Source organism: Pleurodeles waltl, chromosome 7 (genome assembly GCF_031143425.1).
Source record: "Pleurodeles waltl isolate 20211129_DDA chromosome 7, aPleWal1.hap1.20221129, whole genome shotgun sequence".
In the NCBI taxonomy this organism is placed as follows: domain Eukaryota; kingdom Metazoa; phylum Chordata; class Amphibia; order Caudata; family Salamandridae; genus Pleurodeles; species Pleurodeles waltl.
The window spans coordinates 123,693,346-123,711,319 of record NC_090446.1 but is presented as its reverse complement, the minus strand read 5'-3'; the positions used below and the strand labels follow the sequence as shown (position 1 = coordinate 123,711,319).

The window sequence follows — 17,974 nt, the reverse complement described above, 5'->3', positions numbered from 1 at the left end:
CATTTATTACTACAATGCTTTTTAGCGTGGAGCGAACAATAAACACAGTATTCCAACTTTATTCGTATACCATATCCTTTTAATTTCAGGTTGTATACTGCAGCCACGAACAACCTAATTTCTTTTACTTGCGGTAAGCATAAAGAGTATGATTGAGTCTGTCCCTCAAGGAAAAAAAAAATCCATTCACTGAATTGACTGTATTTTTCCACAGCTTGCAGCTAAATCATCCAAGCTTGGATGTCAATAAATTACACCATACTAAACCCAACAGACAGAATTCTTCCTGTTTGCCAATAACGCCAAGCATTTTCTGATTTAGTCATGGCTCTCCAACTTAAACTTAATGTACTTCACACCCCCCTTGGATTCACCACTGACTCTCAAACCTCTCAATTAACAAATTGGCAAGAAGACCAAAACAGCCTACTTACAACTCTCAAAGTGAGAACTTTACTCCCCAGATAAGACTTGAGAACAAAAGTTGAAGCCCTAGTCCTCTCTCCCAGCATCTAGATTGAGGCAATGTCCGCTCATTGTCATCCCAGAGACTTCCTTCACTCTCCTGAGAGATATCCTTCATGCAGCAGCATGGCAGTCTGACCACATCATCCTTGTGCTGAAGGATATAGACTGGCTCCTCCTCCTAGCCCGGATCTTCAAGATCCCTTTCAAGGCCCTCTACACCAAGACCCAATCTACCTAGCTAACTAATAACAACTGAATGACAACACGGTCAGTGCTAGACATGGAGTACCAACATGGCCAGATGAGATACTCAACACTGCAGGAAAAAGAAAACAAGAAAACAACTTTCTCAGCCTATGTTCCCAGGATCTAAAACAATAAGCCCTTTAACACCAGAACAGTACAAATGATTTGACAGACCATATGACAATTCAAGAAGAAACTGGAAACTCACCTCTTCAAAAAAAAAACTACCTTGGACAGGCTGATATCTCCCGCCTTTCAATAGATCTAGGGTTGCCCCCTCTGCTCCAGACATACAACACTCTAAACACTGCCTTCACCTCATCCAGACCCTGATGTCCAACACCTACTGTATTTTAACCCCACTAAAACAGAATTTATGCAGATCTACAAATAGAAATAACTGTCCAAACCTGGCTCATCCACAACAACCTAGAAAGATTCAAACTGCTGAGTCACTTGGATTCACACTGGACACCAACTGTGCCCTCAAGGAATACATTCGTCAAGAAAACCAAGATGGGCTTGTACCAGCTTTCTCTACTAAAGAAAGTAAAATCACTTCTGCCAAAAAACGTCTTCAGAACTGTAGTTCAAGCCCCTCCACTCACATCTAATAGTGACAAAGCCCTGCTCCATGCCTTCCCAGACTCGATTGTGGGCCCGTACCACACACGCCCTCCCCCATGGGCATCCTTCACTCAGCAGCACATCTCATCAAGGGTCTCTGAAAATGTGATCACATTGTCCCCCGTCTAAATGATGCAACTGGATCATAATTCCTGTATTGACTTTGAACCATGCTCCATCTTCTGCAAAGCCATCTTATTGGCACCCTGCCTATCTGGCTGACGACATCCCATCTATCCCTAGTCAGTACACCATCAGCCTGTAGACTTAGAAAGTTAAAAAAGACAACAAAGAACAACGCTTTAGGCCATCTCCATCTATGCACCCAGGATCAGGAACAACATCCCTCTGTGCAACAAAACTGCCCTAGTCGAATTTAGGAAAAGGCTGAAGACCCTGCTTTAAAGGACACTACATCACAATATGGTAACAGCCTGCTCTTGTTCTTAGAAATGAGCTACTCCTTCAATCACGTTGATTGTATCTTTGATTTTGTCCTGACAGTGCTCTGTGCCTTTCGGCTAGGTTCACGCCATACAAATAGCACATCCGTAGACAAATAGCAGTGACCTAATCATTTTTGCCGTATATCTCTCCTGTCACTTTTATATTATAGAGGTGAAACTGGCCTTCAGAGAAGAAGATGCACTTTGAAAGTATGTTTCAATTGATAAAAAATGTTTGATTTTGTAAACATCAGGGTTGTTATTGTATTTTAAAATAACTGCCACACTAACCTACAGATAGGCACTTGATGATTATCTTATGATAATCACAGTAAGAAAAGATTATTCGAATAGCTTATTGACTATCTTCCCTCTCCTTACTTTCAAAGGTTTTTGTTGTCCCTGATATTTGACTGGTCTTGGGTTGTTTGTGTTCTGCTTTAGGGAAAGCATGACTCATTTGCACATGGTTGCGTCCAAACTGAGGTCGCAAAAGAACAACGGGTTGGAATGCTACCAGAGCGATTGGCAATGGTTAGACAAATTGCAAGCACTCCTCCCGTCACCTTTTGTGTATTTGATGTACTGCCCTAAGTGCCAAGGGTATGCCGCCAAGACGATGGGTGTAGTGCTCACTGTGCCATTGGGACCAAGCTACATCTGACTAAAGAGCCCAAATCACGGTGATACAGGTCACTGGTTGCTTGTGTTCCGGAACAGGAAGGTTCTGGTAGTTCGGGTTGGACTGTTTCTATTGGAACAGGGTCTAAACTGATTTGCATATGGAAGGGGTGCAACAAGGTGGCGTAGTGGGCAAAAGAATGATCGGTTGGAATCTTACCCAGTAGTTAGACAAATAGCAAGTATTCCTCCCATCACCTTTTGTGCGTTCGATGGAGGCAGCCAGAATAGTTGATGGAGGGCAAGAATTCTTGGTTCTAAGTTTTGGAAATTAATACTTTTAAAACAATACAACAAAAGTGTATTTCATAAAAACAAAATGTAAAGGTTGAAGACAACATTCAGAGGTACAGAATTAATTGTCCCCAATGCAGGTGCATAGAAGTGCGGCAGTGCCTGGAACGAGCACAGGGCTGTAGGTCCCAGACTATGCACATAGCATCTCGCTTACCAATGCCAGGGATGATGCGGAAGAGGTCATTCACTTTCTTATCCACAGCCGTGGTAATGATTTTCACCTGTGGGAAGGCATAGGCCACAGAGTGCACACCCATCTCTGCCATGAGCAGGGACAACAGAAAGATCTTATCTTCAGGAACATCATGATCCTACAGAATAAAGCAGAGGAACTGATTTGGAAGACTAACACACAGATATCACAACACTGCACTATCTATGATTGCAGGAATTCTACACAATCATGCTCCACTTTCTGATGTACCTCGGACCGGATTTTCCTGAATGAATCTATGCTCTTTAAATGTGCATTATGTAGCTCTCAAATGATTCTCAATGTTAGAAGAAAAATATAAGCAGTAGCCTGCTCTGACCCACTGGAGAGTTTATTTAGTTTGAGCAAACCTCAAACCTATTTTTCCCAGAATGCCCTTAGCATGAGTCTTTTATAGGTTCCGGTAATTCCGATCATGGTCAAGGGCCCTCAGCAGAAGTCTAATTGTATCTCCCCATTCTAGAATCCTCATGGTCCTAAGCCAAGTAGGTTATCTGCTTATGTACAAACCACCTGCACAAGTCTGTTACCCGGATCATGTTTCCTAACATGCTCTTGAGTCTTTAGCACAAGTCTATGAATTGTTTCCATTTGCTTAAACATACTGAGGATGCTTTGCATATGTCTATTGTCTGTGCCCATCCTTTTCAATACAGTCCTGTTTAGGACTCTTTGGCACGTGTCTTATCTGGTGCTACTTTTTCCAGAATATTTACAACGAGACGCACCTTTGTTACCTGAATGTATACAGGGAGTGCAGAATTATTAGGCAAGTTGTATTTTTGAGGATTAATTTTATTATTGAACAACAACCATGTTCTCAATGAACCCAAAAAACTCATTAATATCAAAGCTGAATATTTTTGGAAGTAGTTTTTAGTTTGTTTTTAGTTTTAGCTATGTTAGGGGGATATCTGTGTGTGCAGGTGACTATTACTGTGCATAATTATTAGGCAACTTAACAAAAAACAAATATATACCCATTTCAATTATTTATTATTACCAGTGAAACCAATATAACATCTCAACATTCACAAATATACATGTCTGACATTCAAAAACAAAACAAAAACAAATCAGTGACCAATATAGCCACCTTTCTTTGCAAGGACACTCAAAAGCCTGCCATCCATGGATTCTGTCAGTGTTTTGATCTGTTCACCATCAACATTGCGTGCAGCAGCAACCACAGCCTCCCAGACACTGTTCAGAGAGGTGTACTGTTTTCCCTCCTTGTAAATCTCACATTTGATGATGGACCACAGGTTCTCAATGGGGTTCAGATCAGGTGAACAAGGAGGCCATGTCATTAGATTTCCTTCTTTTATACCCTTTCTTGCCAGCCACGCTGTGGAGTACTTGGACGCGTGTGATGGAGCATTGTCCTGCATGAAAATCATGTTTTTCTTGAAGGATGCAGACTTCTTCCTGTACCACTGCTTGAAGAAGGTGTCTACCAGGAACTGGCAGTAGGACTGGGAGTTGAGCTTGACTCCATCCTCAACCCGAAAAGGCCCCACAAGCTCATCTTTGATGATACCAGCCCAAACCAGTACTCCACCTCCACCTTGCTGGCGTCTGAGTCGGACTGGAGCTCTCTGCCCTTTACCAATCCAGCCACAGGCCCATCCATCTGGCCCATCAAGACTCACTCTCATTTCATCAGTCCATAAAACCTTAGAAAATCAGTCTTGAGATATTTCTTGGCCCAGTCTTGACGTTTCAGCTTGTGTGTCTTGTTCAGTGGTGGTCGTCTTTCAGCCTTTCTTACCTTGGCCATGTCTCTGAGTATTGCACACCTTGTGCTTTTGGGCACTCCAGTGATGTTGCAGCTCTGAAATATGGCCAAACTGGTGGCAAGTGGCATCGTGGCAGCTGCACGCTTGACTTTTCTCAGTTCATGGGCAGTTATTTTGCGCCTTGGTTTTTCCACACGCTTCTTGCGACCCTGTTGACTATTTTGAATGAAACGCTTGATTGTTCGATGATCACGCTTCAGAAGCTTTGCAATTTTAAGAGTGCTGCATCCCTCTGCAAGATATCTCACTATTTTTGACTTTTCTGAGCCTGTCAAGTCCTTCTTTTGACCCATTTTGCCAAAGGAAAGGAAGTTGCCTAATAATTATGCACACCTGATATAGGGTGGTGATGTCATTAGACCACACCCCTTCTCATTACAGAGATGCACATCACCTAATATGCTTAATTGGTAGTAGGCTTTCGAGCCTATACAGCTTGGAGTAAGACAACATGCATAAAGAGGATGATGTGGTCAAAATACTCATTTGCCTAATAATTCTGCACTCCCTGTACTTACCAGGAGGTTCATACAAAAACCATTACCACATATCTGTTGTCTCTTTACGGCCTTCCTAGCATACACTTGGCTGCAACTTTTCAGCGCCTGAGTCTGTAAGCTTCTTTACTGCTTCTCTGATTCTCAGCATGTTTATGTCTTCTGAGCACAGGTCTTACTATCCCTTTCTAACCTTCTTAGGGGGTTATGGCCAAGACTGCTCATCCTTTGTAACATCATCATCCTATCTCAGCACCTGTACCTTATCTGCTTCTATCTTTAACAACAGGCCCATGATTTCAGAGTAAATATCTATTTGTTTTTATTCTTTGCAGCATGCACACGTGGAAGCATTTCAGTACTAGCATGTTGCATGTTTCCATTTTTCTTGGCATGCTCATGGCTGTCGCTCCTCAGCATTGTAATCCACTTCATTCCAGACAGGATGTTCATGTCTGGTCAATACAAACAACTTACATGCCTCAGTCCTTCCTAGCATGCTTGTAGACAAAGGAACCTAGCAGGGTTTGTCTTACCAATACCCAAGACCCTTTCAGTCTCAGTCTCTGCTACTGTAATCTATTCTTCCCAGAATGCAACTGCTCCTGAGAACAAATGTATTATCTGTATTCATCCTGGCAATCATGTTCACAACCGCTGTTCAAGACAAGTCCATTTTCCCCTTTCCGCAAGCTCATGGCCACTGTACATGTCTAATGCTATATTTCTATACTTACCAGCAGGACCCTGACTGCCATCATGGCTGCCGCACCAGTGGACACTGTGCAGTCCATAAGAATGACATGATCCTCACTTATGTCCTTGGGCAGTCTCAAATAGTGCAGCTGAAGGGAGACATAAAAAAGCAAGAAGGTTGGTGAGAGGGAATTTGTACAGGGGAGGCAAAGAAAAAGGGTAAGGAATGAGAAAGAAGAACAAACACATAGAAATAGACCAACAGGAAACAAGAGTGTGAAATGTGCAGGACGAAGGAGAGCTAGGTAAGCCAAGGGTAGTCAAATGGACAGGGACAGTGGGATTGAAAGCAAACAAAATGGTCGATGTAGGAAAGGACAAGGGAAAACTGAGGAAAAAAGAGCAAGCAAGAAATGTGCTGAAATACTAAGGTTTTATACACTCTGAAACCTACGGTAGCAAATGCTCAAACATTTTATTGAGATACCAACAGCTTGAACCACATTAAGTCTAATAAGTAGTGTAATAAACTTTCCATACAGAGTTGAAGAAGTCATGCAAAAGAGATGGGAATTATTAAAGGGCTCCTCTTTGCTTGAAAACGTACACAAAAGAGCACTGAATACCACTACATTTATTAAAAGGGGAACGGGGTTAGTGACCCAAGGAACCAACGTATACGTGGCATTCAGGTCCAAATGCAGTATTAATCTTTATTATTTTCCATTGGTAAGATCCACAACTGTTCTTTATTACAGACTGCTTTAGACACCATAGACATTCCAGCACATAACACACATGCTGGGATCTGCCGGGTTATTATAGGACAAACAAGAAACTCTTGTGGCTGAGAGGGTCCAGGAACAGAAAAAAAGATGATGATGCAAACAACTCTGTTTTCCCTTACAATGCTAATATGAGACATTTATCTCACCTCAGTTTGGTGAGCATCTAGCATATGTCTAAAACTCACTCCTATTCTTGCTGGAGGGTTTCAGTAGCTCACGTACTTGTCTCTACTGAGTGGAAAAAGCCTACTTGTTTTTCAGAATGCCGAATGCCACCTTGCAACACTCTGGTGTATTGGCACATGACTTTTACCTTTGGCCATGTACTTGTGGTATTTGTTAGCACCTTCATCCCTGGTGGAAATTTATCAGTGTACCACTCTGACAATATCATGACATAGGGTACCCCTAATGTGACATAAATACGGGTTGCAGACTCATCACTGATCCTTGCAGAACCCTTCACGAATTTACAAGTGATATGGTTAGTGGTATCAATCCGAAATCCAGTAAGATGCCTAGATCTTCTGATGTGTGTCTACTAAGAACTTTAGCTTGAAACTACAACTACTGTACAAGAATCCCCACTGCCTCCCCTCCTTATTAAATCATAGCGATTTCAAAAGGGTAGAGGGTGCCTTAGAGTGGATAGAGGCTCCAAGCATTTTGTGCAGGTGCTGGGCACTGAATTGAGTACTTACGTACTCTGAAATAAGCATCAACTAATGCCTGGTAACCTACTCTCTAGACCAGTGGTTCTTAACCTGTGGTCTGAGGACCCCTGGGAGTCCGCAAAGCCTACCCAGGGTGCCTACGACTGCTTGGATAATTAAATAAAATGAATATGTTAGTAAAGTGTATATAACTGGATTCGTGGGAGCAGAGTAAATGCTTCAAAAAGAATATCGTATGGATGATGAGTGACCTCAATTAAATTTAGCAATGCTCCGTCCTTCCCAATAAAAAAATATTTATTTTTATTTGTTTGTGAATTAAAGTGTGCCATCATCTGTGAATATGTTTGATGAATACTTGTTTCAGTATTTTTTGTTTTGCGGTTCAGATCAATGAAACATTTAGGCAGCTGTCCCCACATTCAGTGGGAGTCCCCTGATTCCAGTAATGATTAAGTGGGGGTCCACAGAAGTCAAAATGTTCAAAAACACTGCTTTACACCAAGCAAGAATCTGGTTACTAGTCAAATGTACTTTCCTTGAATTCTTTTACTCCGTTCTGCTTAATTATTATTATTCATAAAAAAAAAAATAGGAGTTAAAAGAGGGCTCCAGGAGGTAAGGGAGGGCTTCACTGTGAATAACATTATATACAGTATCAGAACAAACGGAGAACAAATAAAATATTTACAATGGTTCACAATTTTGGTAAAAGCAAGCTGTACATTTAAATCGATTGTGATACCGTCTTGCTGTCTCAGTGGAGCTAGTTGTGCTCATCAATTGATGTTATCAGAGGAAGTGTTGTTGGAACAACACACTTTTCAGTTCTTACGTGAAATTTTCATAGGATGTGACTGTTTTAATGTCTGGTGAAATTAAATTCCATACTTTTGATGCACTTATGGAGAAAGATTTTTGCAGAGGGTTTTCTTTATGGACCAGCGGAGTAATCAACCGGAGCTAGATCGCACTGTGAAATGAGTGCTGACTGCCTAAAATGGACAGTTTTTGCACAAGGTATTTCAGAGATCTAGAGTGTGGTGCTTTGGGGCGAGAGAAGCTAATTTGAAGAAACTAAACACTTTCATAGGGAGATATCTGAGAAAAATGAGCCATACTTTTGCAACATCTCAGCTACTGGAGCAGGGATGGGGCAATCCGGACAAATTTCATTTTTTCTTATGGTTTAGTTTAGGATCTTAGGGCCATATGTACGAAAGCTATTTCCCATAGACACAGAATGGGTAAAATCCTTTCGTACATCTGGCCCTTAGTGCGCTATCCACATATGAATGTCTATCAGTGACAGTGTCAGGTGGAGAGGATATTGTCATGTAAAGCTGTGTGTCATCTGCATAGAAATCATATGAAAAGTTGGATTTTCTAGGTGGTTAGCAAGAGGTTCCACATACACGATGAGTAACGTGGAAGAGGGGGTCTTTGTGGAATCTTTGATCTAGACGAATAGCATTGGAGAAGGTGTTTTCCACTTTGACACACTTTTACCTCTATTTTGCAGGTAGGAGGTAAACCAAGTCAGCACCATTCCAGGAGTAATTTTAGGAGGGTAGAGTGGTTGACTGTGCCAAATGCTGCTCACAGGCCCAAAATGATTAGGAGGCAGGAATCAATTTTTCCTAGGTTGTGTCATGGATCATGAACTATTTGAAACAATACACATTGGGCTGCGGTCTGACCGGAAGTAAGATTTTTAGTTAAATAATAGGTCGCAGTCCATTTAGTATTCTAGAACTTTTGCTTAAAAACGTAGGTTCAACAGGGTCGGAAGTTGTTCAGTTCCTTGTGAGTACAATAGGCTTTTTCAGCAGTGGTGTGACTTGGCCTGCTTTGAAGAAATGTGTAACTTTGCTGTGTGCCAGTGAAGTACTAATATTGTCCCGTAAGGTGTGTTGCCCTTGAGGAGTGTGGAATTTACAGGTTCAGGGAAGTGAGACGGTGGTCTCGTTTTTGCTATGATTTTTAGTATTTCAGTTGGTTGATGTTTATGTGAAAAAGACGAGGTAATGATTTCTGAACTTGTTTGAAGTTTGCATGGTCTATTGGTAAACGTAATTGTTTAATTTTCTTCACCGTTTCCTCAAAATGCTCGCAATTGTTTCACAGCTTTGTTTCCGGTTGTGGATGATCGTCTTTGTGTGTGGATGTGTGATGCTGTTTCGTATTTCAAACTGTTTTTGGATTTTTTTTGTCTTCATTAAATCTTTTCTGAAATATATTGCTTTGGCGCCCCCCTTTTTTTTTTTAATCTTTTCCTCCCATTACCTAGCTTAATCAAATTACCAAAAATGGTATGATTATGCTTATTTGAAGAAGCACTTTTGTATTTCATTGCAGCCTTTATGTTTACTTCATGGTAAGTATTGTGTGCTGCTCGCATTCAGTTCATGTTTGCTCCCTCCCATAAATGTAAACTCACTTATGAGAAGGCTTATGCCTTTTAGTCACGTCCATGCACCAGAAATGTTTTTTCTGTGCTATTGGTAGTTCTTTCTTAATAATGCTGCACCTAAACATATATCCTCGGGATTCCGGTAGCCACAAAACGCAGATTTAGACAGTAGTCTAACTCGGGGATTTCCAGATCATAGTATGAGACTATACTATATAAAAAGGCTACATTTATGAAACTGACTGAAGTTAACACAAAGAAAAATAAAATTCATGAAATGATTACCACATCTGGCAGACAACCAATCTGCACACTAGTGCATACTGAAGAAGCAACACCGTTTTCAATTAAGCGAATGGACAATGGATGAATAGGTATACCAGTAGTCAGATCTTGGAACGCCCTTGTCCTCCAGTGCAGGAGGACACTTGACCATTTGCTCTGGGAGTGCCCTGTGGATGGTTCCAGGAGAAAGCAAATACTTTGATAATTGCCCATTAGCAACAAAAAGCATGCAAAAATATCAAAACGAATTCTGTACTGTGATACAACGACAAAGGGACTGAAAATACTGGTCTGGGGCGCATGGCCAACCAACATGGCCGAGTAGAGCTGGACTACGCGAGCTCCGCACATTCGGCAGATGTGGCATGGCACTGGACTCGTGATGCGGAAGGGGTGTCCAAATGCCCCACGAATTGCACCTTTTAGCCACAACAACGTCCGCACCGGCCCAGCCTGCCAGGGCAGGAGGAGAGAGCAACATGCTGCCGGTGAGTGCGATGGGACGCACATGAGGATTCGGACTCCCTATCTCCCCACTCACCTCTGCGTTAACGGGACAGCACTGCACCCCGGGGTCTGAATGGGAAATATGTAACTCCCCCAGGACCGGAGTCGGGCAGGCCTGCCTGGCTATAAAATAGCGGCAGCGAGGGACATTTCCCTAGATACTGGGAGAGTAACAGCACAGCCTACTTTGAATAACCCTCTCACTTGGGCCTCTGCCTCCCATAGCCCTCACCAACTGACTTGGTCCTCTGCACATTTCACAACAAGGCAAGTGCAGTCCTCCAGCAACGCCTGGCCTGTCTTACAAAGACCATAGCACCTGCAGCACTGGAGAGGGACCCCCAAATGGAAAAGGACATTACACTGGAGGCAATATCCCAACACCAGATGCTCATAGTGGAGCTCCTGGGCCGAACTAACCACTGGACAACCATGCAGAGGCGATACTCCCCTGCGTCCTGACCCGAAGGCCCCGAGCCACGAAGCAGGAGACCCCTGCCAATATGAGGCTTCAAAGGTGCATACTGGTCTAACTTCTGACTGAATTCTATGTCAGGACCGGAGGCTCTGATTATGCTTCTCTTTCTATGCTTTTAATTTTCAGCAGCCAATAAAATAACAAAACAAAACTTTTGAACAGGACTTGGTCTACGCCCTTGATGCTGGTGTGCGGCACACTGTCAACGTGGCCTTGGCCCAGGCTATTTAACCCATTAAGCAGCACTTATTGGGATTTGCTAAGCAGCAGGGCTGGGCTCAGGTTCCGGAGCGAACCCTCACCAGGCTGACTTTGAACAACTCGTTCAAGCCTTGAATAAAGAGCATGGTTACTCATCCTCGCAGTCCCTCCGCCCTGGAGATGAGAGTAAAGGTGATTCGGACTCTTCTTCCTCTAACAGTCCAGATAGGGACTCTGATTCTCCTCCGCAGAAGCGCAAAGCCAAATCCCGTCATGCTACAGAGTTGGAGCAGCCTTTGAAGGTGCTCACTTTTGAGCTGGAGGACATCGTTCATCCTAGGTCTTCCTCGTGGACACATCCTTCCGAAGTGGTGGAGTATGTTCAGGCACATATTCGCCAGTGCTTTGACAAGGATGTCCTTTCCCGGTTGAGATCGGAATGTACGAGGCCAGATTTTCCTTCTAAGGTTATGGAAACTCCAGAGATAGACCCCACTCTGGTAACATATCTTAAAAAGATCTCTAAGGACCCGAAGAAGGGTATTGATTGCGCCAGGCGAGGTTGTCAGGACAAGCTCCTCCTCGTTACATGTCCCCTCACCAAAATCTTGGAGTTAGGTTTCCAGGCTAAGGCATCGGGTTCCAGGATTCCAGTTAATCCAGAAGTACTGGTTGGTTGGGCTCAGAGGGCCTTATGTTTTTTAGGAAACGCTAACTGTGCCATTTCCAGTGAGCGGCGTCACTCCATTTTACTTAAGAGGGATCCCAAACTGACTGACCTGGCCTCCTCTGAGTCAGGACCCTTGGCGCAGGGTCTGCTTTTTGGATCTCCCTTCCTCAAAGAACTTTCAAAGTTCCTGTCCACTTTTGCTAATCTTGACAAGGCCCAAGGATTTATAAGGAAGGTTCTACAACCACTTTTTTCCAGGACCGGACGCTACAGAGGGCGAGCCTTCGGCCGTAACTTTTATCAAGGCCACCAGTGAGGTTCCTTCCAACAGCCCAGGGGAGGTTATTAGGATTCCGCCTCCACCTTCTATCCCCCCAGGTCTCGTGGGAGTCGAAATTGATTCTGAAAAGGAAGATCTAAAGGATCCTACTCCACCTATCAGGAGCCCAGTACTACAGGTGAGAATTTTTTCATGTTCAGAGGTAATTCTGGGAGGCAGGACAGCTTTGTTTGTTCACAATTGGCACAAGATCACGCAGGACCCCTGGGTCTTGGCGACAGTTCAGGGTTTCAAGCTGGAATTTTACAGCTCTCCTGTTCAAGGGACCCCGTCCCCAGAAATATTTTTTTCCCTACAAGATCGGGAGTTTATCTCTCTGGAAGTCTCAATGCTTCTGTCCACGGGGGCCATAGTGGCTCTTCTCCCCATCCTTCCTGTTTCCTCAGTCCGATATTTCTGGTAGAAAAGAAAGGCGGCGGTTTTTGTCTGGTCTTAAATCTAAAAGATTTCAATAGCTGGATAGTTTATCGTCACTTCAAGTTGGAGGGCATTCATTTGTTAAGCGATATCCTAAGAGAAAAAGAATGTTCCGCATAGATTTAAAGAATGCTTATTTGACCATTCCTATGTTTCCCCCTCATTGAAGACTCCTGCAGTTCCTTTGGCAGGGACCTTGTTACGAATACAACGTCTTTCCTTTTGGTCTGTCGTCAGCCCCTTGGGCCTTCACAAAAGTGATGCGCCCGGTGGCGGAATTTCTTCTGGCCAAAGGGGTTCGTCTGATCATTTATCTCAACGACATTATCCTCATGGCTCAGTGTCCTCTCCTTCTGACGACCCAGTTAGAGTGGGCGGTCTCCCTCCTTCAGGATTTGGGCTTCATCCTCAACAGTCAGAAGTCCATCCTGGTTCCCTCTCAGAGGATAGAGTTTCTGGGCTTTCAGGTAGACTCTGTTCTAGCTCAGTTGATCCTTCCTCCTTCCAAGGTCCGGAACAAAAAGAAGGAATTGAGGAAATTATTGTCCAAACAGATGGTATCTTTGAGGTGCCTTGCACGGATGGTGGGTCTCCTTTCCTCGTCCATCCAGGTTATTTTCCCGGGTCCTCTTCATTATCGGGCCCTCCAACGTCTGAAGATTTCTCATCTTCAGAGGGGCCTCAGCTATGCGGCCCTAGTTCCCCTCTCCCTCGAAGCCAGGACCGAGATCCGTTGGTGGCTCAATCACCTGGAGGCCTGGAATGGCAGAGCGATCTTTGGCTTGTCACCGGAGATCGTGATCTAATCCGATGCCAGCTGCTGCACCCTGCAGCTCGGTTCGGAGTTGGACCTACATATCAATTGTTTGGAACTCTTGGTGGGTTCTTTTGCGATTCGCAGTCACTCTCCGGAAACGTCGAACTGTTGCATTCTTCTCCGGATGGACAACATTTCGGCAATCCAATATGTCAACAAGCTGGGGGGGACCAGGTCTTGCCTTCTGGCGGAGATTGCCAAGGATTTTTGGCACTTCTACCTTCAGCATCGGATTTCAGTAATTGTGGAGTACATGCCGGGTCAGAGCAATACTGTGGCCGATTGGCATTCTCGTTACCTTCAGGACTTCAGCGATCGGAGACTTCACCCAAGAATATTTCATTCTCTCCAACATCTGTGGGGCCTGTTTGCGATAGATCTTTTTGCGTCTTGCCTTAACCGCCAATTGGATCGGTTTTTCAGTTGGCGTCTGGATCCGGAGGCTCTAGCAACAGATGCATTTCTGCAGACCTGATCCCAATTTCTGGGATATGCGTTCCCTCCATGCATGATGATTTCCAGAGTTCTGACTCAAGTTCGTTGTCAGAGAGCATACTCCTGTGACTCGCCTTTGCAGGGCTCAAGTGTGATTCCCTCTGGTTCTGGAGATGGCCTGTGCCTTACCAGTTATTCTTCCACATCGTTGGAACCTATTATTAGACACGTCAGGTCTTCCTCATCCTCTGGTGCAATCGCACTCCCTGACTCTGGTGGCATGGAGAATTTCAGGAACCGCTGGTCTCTCCCAGGCCTTTCGCAAAAATATCAGAATTTCATTGCAAAGTCCTGGGCTCCTAGCACACACAAGCGTTACTCTTCCGCTTGGAAACACTGGCGTGCTTGGTGCTGTGAACGGAGTGTTGATCCATTCTCAGCCGATTGTTCTCTGATACTCAATTTTTTATCTCAGTTGGCTGCTTCAGGTATGGCTTATAGATCAGTTAACAATTATAGGTCAGCCATTTCCGCAGGCCATTTTCCTATAGAGGGGAAGCCTATTGGCGAACTGCCGATTGTGTGTAAGATTCTTTGAGGGATTCGTTTTTCTAATCCCCCTCAATCTCATTATTCTTTCCTTTGGGATGTTAACATTGTATTGAGTTTTTTTTTTACTTCAGCCTGCCAACAAGTACCTGTCCAGGAAGCAGTTGTCTGCTAAACTTACTATGTTGTTGTGTTTAGTGTCCTGCAAATGTGTTTCTGATGTCAGGGCTTTGGACCTGTCGGGCAGAGTTTTTTCTCCTGAGGGGGTTTCCTTTAATATATCTCGTCGTACAAAATGTAATACTAAGTCTGTTTTTTATCCTAGGTTTCCTGTTTTCTAAATTGTATGTCGTGCAATGTCTGAAGACCTATGAGGTAAGTACTGTTGAGTTTCGCTCAGATATGGGTGGCCAATTATTAATTTCTTTACTAAAGCCATTTCGTCCAGTATCTTCAGCCACTTTGGCTAGATGGATGCGATGGCTTATGAGTGAGGTGGGCATTGGTATTTCTCAGTTTGGCGTCCACTCAACAAGAGGTGCCATGGCCTCAAGGCGTTCTCTTTGGGCTCTCGCCTTGAGGACATTTTAAAGGCAGCTGACTGGTCTTCTGATTCTACCTTTAAAAAGCCTTTTATCACAAGTCTATCCTAGATAATGCTACTGTTGTTCTAGACCAGCTTTGAACTAGCATAATCAGAGCCTCCGGTCCTGACATAGAATAAAACAAATTCTACCTATCACGTCAAGAATTTTCAATTCTATTAAGGACACTGAGGCGAGGATTATCCCTCCCTGGAAAAAATGGGTTTTATATTTATCAGGCATGTTATTGAAATGTCTCATTTTCATGCTGTATTTCCTTTTTTCTTACCCATCCCTTTCATATAAAATATAGTATCAATGGCTATTGTCCAGTGTTTATGGCTTGATTTATTTGTTTGCTTTCAGGCAATGATGAGAAGTGATTCCTGATTCCTTGGATTTTGGTGTTTCCTTATCATCGGAGTTCTCCGCGTTGGAGCTGTTTGCTGGTCCTTTCTTCGTTGGAGCTTTCGATGGAACATTGGGCCTGTGTGGTTTGCAGTTTTTCTTCTGTTGTGGACTGTTTTGGGACTTTTACTGTTTGAACTCTTGCAAAGAGGAGGAGTTCCGTTTATTAAGGGCTTTTATAGGGCTTGGCTCTATGGTTGTCATATGATATGGTGTCGCAGGATGTGACGTTTTGTTTTCTTATTGGCTGTTGAAAATTAAAAGCATAGAAAGAGAAGCATAATCCTTGCCTTCGTGTCCTTAATAGAATTGAAAATTCTTGACGTGAAAGCTAGACATTTTTTTACTCTCAGTAGTGAGTTGCAAACTCCCTGGCACCCCACTCAATCACCACACTACGGTAACTTTGAAGGAAGTCGGGGGTGTGGCCAAAATGGTGACACAGTTAGTTGCACAACCCCGAGCTCCGCGGCACCTAGCTCCAAAATGCTGAAGCCTGGCAGGAGCAGCATGCTCCTAGCTGCTTGAGGGAAGGAGCAGAGTCTCCCACACTTCACGCGGCTGCAGCCCAGGGGTTGCTCCCGCTTTCCAAGGATCAGATTGTGGCCTTGGGGGGGCCCGGCCTCAAGAAGACGAGAGGAGAGTAGAGCTCAGCCGGGCTGCGCCGAAATCGGACAGCTGGCACAGAGATGCTAGGAACGGCGGCCCCATGAGACTAATCTGTGGGCTGCTGGTAAGTGACCGCCCACACTGCAAGGCGCCCAAAATGATACCCCTACTGCTTCCCTGCTCCTCGCTGCTGGTGACGCCGGCAGGGTGCATGGCCTTATCGGAGCCTGACAGGGAGTGGCTGAAGAGGCCCACGCAAGGCAGAGAATGCATGGAGCTGGGCCACGGTGGTGCAGTGCCACAGATGGGTGGCCGCTGGTGCAGGGCAGCACTGAGCCCAGTGTATCCTATTGCTCCCCCTGCACCATGTGGCAACTACTGAGAGCCAGGGCCTGATGAGGAAAGACTGGAAAAGCACACATGAGGCGGGGAAGCAAAGAGTTGGTCTGCAGTGGAGCCGCGTGTGGGCAGTTTCCCAGGAGCAGAGGGACCCGACAGCGGACTACAGGTGAGAGGCACTCGTGCCGCCGCACCACGACATTGTTACCTGCACTTGGGGGACGCGACTGCCCGACAGGGAATGGGAAGCGGTAACACCTGGCTGGCACAGACGCTCCTCTGCATCCAACAGAGCACTCCTGCCGGCGACGACCCTAACAGGCGACTACACTCCACTACACTGGCACGCCTCTCTCCCCGGAGGGGGGTAAACCCTAGAAGTCTGAAGTAGGCACATTCGGTGGCGGCGAACCCACACTTACTCAACGTCCATCACCTGGCTGAGAGAGCAAATGTCCTGTGGACACCACACAGAGGGGAAGACTTGATTGCCTCACCCTCACAGAAGACACAGCCCGCAGTTACTTCAATAAACCCTTATTGAACTATATTCTTCCTCTGTTTGTCCTTGCCTGTGTGAGACTAATGTAACTTAGAGACAGAGACGAGATCTGATCGACCACGATTTCCCTGAGTAGTCTTTCTTGTCATGCACCTGGTTGCCACAATCATCCCTTCTCTTGTGTGCAGATGAGGCGCTGCTAGTTAGCCTGAAAACCCGGATTAGGCCGACAGGCGTCACATGGTGTGGAATTGTGCCAAGTACCCGACAATCTATGTGATTCTGCTGCCCAAATCCAGTAGCCTCATTAGGATAATGAGAACTTACTCGACAGGTGGGTCACCTGGACTTGGACATCGGGTGGACAGGGCTTGCGGATCCAGAGCGGTTCTAGAGTTCTTTTTGGTGATTTCTTCTGGACAGGGCTGCTGTCCCCTGGATTTCTTGGTCCTCTGCTGGGCAGGCAGGCCTCAGTGGGTTTGTAGAGATCGCTGGTCCTGCAGGATGTGTCACTTTCTTGGAGCAGGGGTCTTAAGCTGCAGACAGGCTGGTCGGGCTGTGGCCAAGCCAGTTGTCGTCTTGAGTCTTCTCTGCTGGGGTCAGTTTAGCAGTCCTTCTTTCTTCTGAGGTCACCAGGAATCTGGTGAGTAAGGTTCAGTGGTGCCCTTAAGTACTAGATTTAGTGGCATTACAAGGGTCAGAGGGCAGTAGCCAATGGCTACTGTCCCTGAGCATGGCTACACCCTTCCTTGTGCCCACTCCCTTTGGGGAGGGGGGCACATTCCTAACCCTATTGGTCCCTGTCCTCCAAAACAAGATGGAGGATTCTGTAAGGAGGGAGTCACTTTATCTCCTTAGGGGTGGTCCAGCTGAAGTGGTCACTCCTTATTTTTCCACGGGACTTGCCGCCAAAAGTGGAGCTAGGCCAGGGGGTGGGCATCTCCACTGGCTGGAGTGCCCTGGGGCACTTTAACAGGAGGCGTGAGC

The 17,974-nt window shown here is 45.0% G+C and overlaps 1 protein-coding gene across 3 annotated transcripts in view; it reads right to left on the bottom strand.

Annotated features, from left to right (window-relative positions):
* The window catches only part of UCKL1 (uridine-cytidine kinase 1 like 1), a 332,854-nt gene that overhangs the window by 18,500 nt on the left and 296,380 nt on the right, over positions 1-17,974 (bottom strand). For all 3 annotated transcript variants that reach the window (XM_069243249.1, XM_069243248.1, XM_069243250.1), the window contains exons 13-14: positions 6,013-6,120; positions 2,920-3,076 (exon numbers count right to left, since the gene is read on the bottom strand). In XM_069243249.1, coding sequence (XP_069099350.1) covers positions 2,920-3,076; positions 6,013-6,120 — 265 coding nt within the window. The remainder of the gene's footprint in view (positions 1-2,919; positions 3,077-6,012; positions 6,121-17,974) is intronic.